This window comes from Passer montanus, unplaced genomic scaffold (assembly GCF_014805655.1).
Source record: "Passer montanus isolate IOZ18808 unplaced genomic scaffold, ASM1480565v1 scaffold85, whole genome shotgun sequence".
NCBI classification, from domain to species: domain Eukaryota; kingdom Metazoa; phylum Chordata; class Aves; order Passeriformes; family Passeridae; genus Passer; species Passer montanus.
Genome location: NW_024373812.1, coordinates 956963 through 964660, shown reverse-complemented (window position 1 = coordinate 964660; position 7698 = coordinate 956963). Strand labels below are relative to the sequence as shown.

Below are 7698 nucleotides of genomic sequence, written 5' to 3'. Positions count from 1 at the left end.
GCATGCTGTCCTCTGCTTACCTCATCCACGTCCCTTCCTTCTTTTTCTTCCTTTCTGAATACTGTTTAGAAAAGTAGATATAATTAAGGTTGCACTGGGGGTGAAATGTGTGCATGTCTGGAATAATTTGGAGATACTAAAGTTCTTGAATATTATTTTAGTAAGCTTTCAATCTCATAGCCTCATCTACCATGTATATGTACTACATACAAGACTATATATATAATAAATGCAAAGAATGTGTCTGTAATACAGACAGATTCCCCAACCATGCCTGATTTCAGGAGACCAAACTGTGGGTTCAAAAACACACAGTTCCTTCCAGGGCTGCAGAGCCACCGTGAGGGGAGGGCAGCAGGCCAGCACTGAGCACAACAGCAGCACACACTGAATCTGGAGCACAGAACACTATAAAATACCCACCACAGGAGAAAAAACACTACCAGTTACTCCAAGGAACAGGTCATGCAGCTTTTATTTAGTTTTTACCTTTTTGGTAAGCAGGAGGGTTTTCTTTCAGTCAGACCACTCACATATTTGGACAGTACAGATTGCAGTAAATTTGATGGAGATCTTGCAACATTAGAAAACTTTTCTCAATATACATCCATGTAAGCAACAGCTTGTAAATCAGAGCAGGAGTGCTAAGTCGAGTCTGCACACTGCACTCCAGGTATACAAAGCACTGCAGCAGCACAAGAAATGCCCGTGCTGGGCGAAGTACAGTGTGTTTTACATAGTGCAATACCTTTTAGAGAAGAAACTCTAGGAAGGCCACATCTATTTTTTTTTAATCCTATCAAGTTTACAAATGTGAGGGGGGTAGAAATCAAACCTCTGACTTAATTAACTTTTGTACAGGTAGGTTTTGTGTATAGGCACATGCTTTAGAGAGGAGCTCTGAATCTGCTCTGTAATCACGAGAAAGACATATTGCTTTGTGATTCAGAAAGTGTCATACCATCTCTAACCTTCCTAACACTCTTGGCCAGAGTTGTTAATCCAGCTGTTTTATAGAGTTCCTAGAATACGCTCTTCCCTCTAGTGTAAATCCCCAATAGAGAAATTCAATTGCTATTGACAATGATTACAGTTATTCTACTACAGTCATTTGACCATATGAGGCATTACCTCTGAATACTCCAGTCCACAGTGAAAGCTCAAATTACCAGAGACATGGAGGGTCTTGCTTTTCTGTTCCTGTCACTCACCAATATGAAAAAACCCAAGTCAGACAATGAACTGCTACAGCAATGCATCACAGGTAATATTCACCTAATACAAAAAAAAAAAAAAAAGAAAAAAAAAAAGCACTCATGACACTACATGTCATGGTAAGCAAGTTTTTAAAGCTACTGCAAACTGATTTGCCCAGTAAAATTTTAAAATGTACACTGTGCTCAGTAGTTCAAACTACACGTAAACAAAGAGCAGCTCCCTGCAACAAGGTGTAAATCAAAGCATCATAGCACCAGCTCCCAGCACCAAGGAGTTGCCCACTGACCAGTTCTAATGTACAATGCAATAGTGCTCGCTGAGGTTTCTGCTACACAAGAGCCACAGTGGGACAGCTCTGCCCATTTCTTCCTGATGTTCTCTTACCAGGTGTGCACAAATTACATTCTTCCCTATGGGGAGCAAGTCAGACAATGAGACTGTTACAGTACAGTACCAGGAAACACTGACTGGGGAATGGCACCTGCGGGGAAAGCAGGTACTGCATACCTGAATCTGCATAAATGGGCATGGAGGAAACATTATGTCATCTAAGCAATCCTCTCCTTAACAGAGCAGATCTGAAAGGAGCTGCAGACTGCAAGAAAAGAAATGAGCCTTCTGGTGCTGAAAGCCATGAACATGATAGTGCCCACACTAATGATTTTATTTCACCATCAGCAAAGCATTTATCCCCAAAAAGTTGTACACATACTGGTCAGATTATGGAGCAGTGCTATCTTCACACTATTAAAGTTTGTTGTTATAGTGGTCAGATTTGTCTTTTGTCAGAGGAGGAAGAAAAAAAGGAGACAGGCAGCAGGGCCACATCACCATATAGCAATTTTACTCCCATGTTAATGTAGATATAATCTTAAGTGCAAATTGCTAGAAACCAGCATGACTTGGGCTCTGATAAATGACAGATGATTCTGTTTCTTACAAATATTGACAAGTCTAAATTGTTACAGGTTTCCAAAGCAAGAACAGATTTACGAACAGGAAGGGAATAAAACATTACCACTACTATTAAAAAAATGTGTCATTTTCAAACTTCAAATGCTCTTCAAAAACATATCTAAAAAAAGATTGTTTTCCTTTTTTTTAATTTTTTTTTTATTTCCTGGAGCTAAGGAGTGTCCATGCAAAACAATTTTCAGAAGAGCAGTGTTCCACCTGGGTACCAACTAGGCCCAACTTTGTCCCACACAGCTCAGTAAAGTGCTCTCTTGTGCATCCTTTTGGGGAAAAAGTTCTCATTTAAAGTTTGGGAGGCCAAGGGTGCCAGCTGGGGAAGGCATAGTCTTGGTCAATCCATGCTGAGGTCAGAGAAGAAGGAAGGAGTGAAGTTAACAGTACTCTGCCTTTCACAATGCACAGACAACAGGCTGCAAGGGAGGAGCAAGCAGAAGCAGAGGTGGGTGTCAGATGAAACCCTGCCCCTGGGAAACCACAGGAGGCAAACACAGGCCTCAAGGGAAGCATTTTGTTCTCTACAGGTAACAAACACCAGCACTATTGGGGTAAACACCAGTTAACAGATCTCTACATAAAAAAAATGTGAAAACTAAATATGGTTTTACTTTCTGTGCTGGTGGATTTCCAACAGTTTTTCTGAAGGACAAAGGGGGTCTGAGTAACATTCTTCTGCCTATTAAAAAAAAAAAAGCATCTTGCCCTTGCGTTTTTTATGTTGCACACTTACAAACATTCTAGGGCAGATGAGAGGTATTTGCTGATAAAACAAGTAATGATCAGCTGAAGAATAAAAATAATATTAATGGGGAAAAGAATTTAAGGCATTTTTTATTTTGGCCAGGAATGATGCATCCTACAGAGTAATCTTCATTTCCCCGCTTGGTTTTCAGACCACTGCACTTTTTTGTTTTTGTTTTACATGGCACTTTGAAATTTATATTTTAGAACTTAGTCAAGATTTTCAAGTGTTCTCTTCAATACAAATGCCCTCTCTTGTAGCTCAGGTCTGCTATCTGATGCCATCGTAGACAACGAACGAATTAGGTGCTCTCTGCTGTCTTGTGTCAGGCTTTCCCATTGTTGAGCTTCTGTGCAGATAAAGAGAGACAGACATTGAACATGAACACCAGAAAACAAACCAACAAAATTCCAGAAGGACATTGCTTTCCCTAGACAGGCTAAAAGACTGACTGCTTCAATCTTTCACTCACTGCTCATACTGCACTTCCAGGAGAACTCAGATTCACCTGGATGCTCAGCTGCATGTGCTGCCGCCTGACAGGGAGTTGCACCGCTCTAGACCAGGTGTCATTGTCTAAGCCTGCAACGTGTCAGCACAAGGGCCTGAAGAACCATGTTTCCCATGTTGCACATGGCTGATGAAAGAGGCATGTAAGATTTTTGCCAGAATAAAGGAAATATTAAATGCATACCAGAAACCCAAACGAAAGATTTGCTACATAACAACTGCAGACACATATGAACCTGAGACCTAAGAAGATCTCACCCTATGAAGACAATTCTGCAAGGTTTGATTATGAAATAATAATGAGGAACCAAACTTGACACTGAAAATTGAAAGTCACTCTTCTGTACTAAGAGGAACTCCCACCTCTGTGGAGCTTGAATGTAACACAGATCTGACAAGACAGTTCTATGAGCTCCATGTAGGATTCTCCTTGGTGAACATTTTCCTCACCAAAGGAAATGGTAGCCAATGGTACTTTAGAACTTGATATCAGCCTTGGTTACTTCAAGATCTCTCCTACTTCCAAGTCCCAGCTTGCCTAGAATCACCCAGTGCTGCAAACAGAAGGTAAAGCCATCTCTCCAGAGTTCCAGGCCATACAGCCAGGTGCCATCTTTACCAAACAGTCGCTCTTCAGGTGGCAAGCAAAAAGGCTCACCTTGTAGTCTGGCGAGCAGCAGTTGTATCACAGACAAAGCTTCTGTTCTTATGGACGTGTAGCTTTTGTTTTCTGAAAGATTTAAAGCAAACAAATAAGAAAACCCAAAAACCACATTGGGAACCAAATGCATTAACCTTACAAAAAGCTACAAAGCTACCTTACAAAAAGTCACCTCTTTTACTAACACAGCTCACTAAGCTCTTGTTTGTGCTGTCAGTCTGCAGTGCCCACTTGAACACTAGGCACATTTGAATGGCAGAAAGTTCACAACTGGAGGCTGACAAGTCAACTCAACTTTGTGCATTGCCTCTGCCAGTACCACAGAGCTACTGTTCCTTACGTATTTCAGTAGGGAACAAAATGCTGCCATAGCTGCAAGTGATGGCAGACAACTTCTGTGTGTAACAGAATGTTCTAGTGAGTTGTACTGGTTGGATACCATACAAATGTTAACAAGCAGGATTAAGTGAAGGTACATAAACCCCATGCCACCCATCAAGCACAAGCTTGAGACAAAAAGTTACCTGGTCTCTGACCTAAAATCTTACTAAGGTGAGGACCCTAGTCCTCCTTCTATGAGGACTGATACCTAAAAGAAACTTTCTCCAAAGGGGTCTCTGCATTGGTAGTTAGCACTAAAGTGCTGTCTTTAGGCACATCAGAAACAAGACCTCATACAAGATGCAGGTATGAGATATGGGGCACTGTTACAGTCACAGGACAAGTGGAAACACCAAAGTAATGCAGAGGCCCATGACTGTCAACATGACACCAGCAGCATTTACATATGGGTGCCCTGCTCCAGTAGAGCACAAACTGCCTCTAAGCCTTGGAGCTTCATGCACTGGCTATCTGAGAAATTTGGGGTATCTTTTGGGTACTATAATCTTGGATACATAATGCATATATATCTAAGAAGTCTGAATGGTGGAGCAGAAAAGCTTGTGTTTCATTAAATCAGGAATAGCTTGATTGTGTTCTGAGAGGTTGCACGGTCTGCTGTCTGCCTCTCCCTCCCCTTGCAGAGCTCTCTTGCACCAGAGGAATGCACTTCTCTGTGAACTGCACCCTGCACACTGCTGTTCTGAACACTGCAACTTCACAATAATCACTACAGTGCACGGAACGGCTAAATGTTACCTCTGACAACTGCTGCTTATTCTCCATTTCCTCTACCACACAAATCCCCAGAGGACAATGGCATTAACAAGCAACTCATCATCCATCACAAACCAGGAGAAGTCCATTTACCTAAAGAATGGGTGATAGAGGAACAGGTTTCCAACAGTATTTCTGTCAAAGCCACAGGGTCAGAGTGCTCCTTATCAAACAGCAATAGCCTGTCAAATGCAAAAACAGTCAGGCATCCTGCATCAGTGGGACAGAAGTTTGCTCAACTTCTCCATTAATTCAGTGTCATCAAATTCATAGAACAGTATCAAGCAAGAAAGAGAAGACAAATCACTGAAGCGGACTGCAGAAAGAAGAATTACCCTTGAAAGTAGGCATTCATGGCTTGTAGCACTCCAAGCTGCACTTTCCATGTGCTGAGTTTCAGACGATCACACATTAACTTGCAAAACTCTTGGCGATAGCAACCTACAGGAGAACAAGGACATCACTGTGTTACCACGTGGAAAGGCAGAAGGAAGCACTGGTCTGTCTCCAAAGTGCTCCTCAACAAGTGATATCAAGCCAATCACTGCATATGACCGAGACAACATCCTGTAATGAGTGACCCTGAAAATCTTCACATCAACTCACTCATTACAAACGCTGGCAGACAAAACAGCTGCATTACACATGCCAGCATGCTAATAAAAGCAATCTTTTCCCAACTCTCTCCAGGTATTCCCAATTCTTATACTAGCTTTGATGCAAATGTAAATGTGAGCAGCAGAGTTAGGCTTCTTTTCATTAGACAAGCCACCTCACTCATCCTGCATATCTATAAACTCAAAACATTTTTGTGAAGTGAATTTAAGACAACAGTAAAGATTTTTCCCAAGGATGGCTTATTTTGCATGAAAGCAGTTGGGGCAGCTGTCTCACTGAATACCCTCACAATCTGGCTGCAGTGAGATCCTGCATCTTCTCCGGCACTCTCCTCATTCTGCACGTGATCTCCAGGTCCTTCCCTTCATCTGCTTTTCATTTTAAGAAAACATAGTTTGTTCTGCATGCCATCAGCTGACTTACGCTGTGTCTCCGGGCTCTTTGGCCAGGCTTTGCCCAGAGTCTCGAAGGCACAGATCAGGGACTCCATCTGAACCTCTTTCTCCCTCATGTCCTCATCTTCTTCATCATGCTTTGGAAAAGCTGCTCCCATGCTCTCCAGAGAGTTCTGCAGAAGCCATGAGGGAAGGTGTGACTGACAGAAGGATGAGGGCAAGCTAGGCACACACTACAGTGCAGCTCAGTCTTCCCCTGCAGCCTGCACACACCAGCCCTCGCACCCAGCTCTGGCACTGCCAGCAGCCTGCAAAGGGGCACAGCAGGCTCTGTGGCCTGGCACCCAGACACGTGCCTGTGCTACACCAGTCCCACCCCCAGAGCTGCAAGGCTCTGCTGATATTAAACACAAGCACTCTACACAGCTTTCCAGGAGCCTTTTGCTGCCTGTAGAGCAGTCAGGAATGAACTTCTCAAGTGGTTAACAAGGCAGTGGTGGACATCACAGGCAGGACTCTGTCTAAAGAACAGTTGGGCTAATTCAGAATTTGGGCAGCACAGGTAGAACCACCCCAGGGCTCACCAACTGTTCGGAATTCAGCCCCACCAAAGATCTGGCTGAGTGTGGGGAATCCCTCATATCATCAGCCCTCTGGGCAGAAGTCTGGCATGCAGCCACCATCACTGGGACTTTCACCACTTGGGTGTTCTGTTTTGAAAGAGAAAAAATTCAAGAAGTTGAACTGTCACCTTCTTTATCATGGGGAAGATGATATCAGCAAGTTCCTGGAACCGGTCTTCCTTTGTGGCCTGGAGCACCCCAGCTGCACAGCGCAGTGCCACCATCTTATACTTCAGGTTTTCTTTACGACATTCTTTCAGGAGAGCCTGGACAACATCTGTGATGGTGGGCTGACCTGGCATTGACTTCTGCAGCTCTGCACTGAAATGCAAGGCACATGGACATTACCATGTTAATCCCAAAATCCACTGTTCCCACAGAGGAATTAATTCCTGTGTCCAGGCACTCAGTCGCCTACCAGTAATTGTAACACAAGTTACACTGGAGTGCTCTTCCTCTCTTTGTCTGCTCTCCCTGTTTTATTCTCTTATTTTCTCATATGCTTCCAAGGCATTTTCTCCCTCACTATTCTTCTGTCTCTTTCTTCTTTTCCCATTTAAGGTCTCCATCTTCCCCCTTAGTCTCTGCTTTCCTCTTAGCAACTGTGGCCTCTCAACATCCTCCTCTTCCTCTCTAAATCAATCATTTACTTCTGCAGGTCTCTCTGAAGCATCACTTGCTCCTCACATACTGATAAGAGATCAGGATGGTAATAACAAACTTTCTATAATTTCCTTAGTAGCCCATATGCAGTAACACTGTACAACAAAAAAAACACCTTTTTGAGATCTCATATCCTGA

The 7698-nt window shown here is 43.1% G+C and overlaps 1 protein-coding gene across 4 annotated transcripts in view; it reads right to left on the bottom strand.

Moving 5' to 3' along the window:
- Positions 1 to 450: 450 nt before the first annotated feature.
- The window catches only part of ECPAS (Ecm29 proteasome adaptor and scaffold), a 57939-nt gene continuing 50691 nt past the window's right edge, over positions 451 to 7698 (bottom strand). For 3 of the 4 annotated variants that reach the window (XM_039733225.1, XM_039733224.1, XM_039733226.1), the window contains 6 exons: positions 7026 to 7218; positions 6303 to 6447; positions 5597 to 5702; positions 5355 to 5443; positions 4101 to 4172; positions 3142 to 3281 (listed from right to left, as the gene is read on the bottom strand). In XM_039733225.1, the coding sequence (XP_039589159.1) occupies positions 3142 to 3281; positions 4101 to 4172; positions 5355 to 5443; positions 5597 to 5702; positions 6303 to 6447; positions 7026 to 7218 (745 nt within the window). Of the gene's footprint in view, positions 3282 to 4100; positions 4173 to 5354; positions 5444 to 5596; positions 5703 to 6302; positions 6448 to 7025; positions 7219 to 7698 lie in introns of all 4 variants that reach the window. The other variant, XM_039733223.1, reaches the window with a different exon arrangement.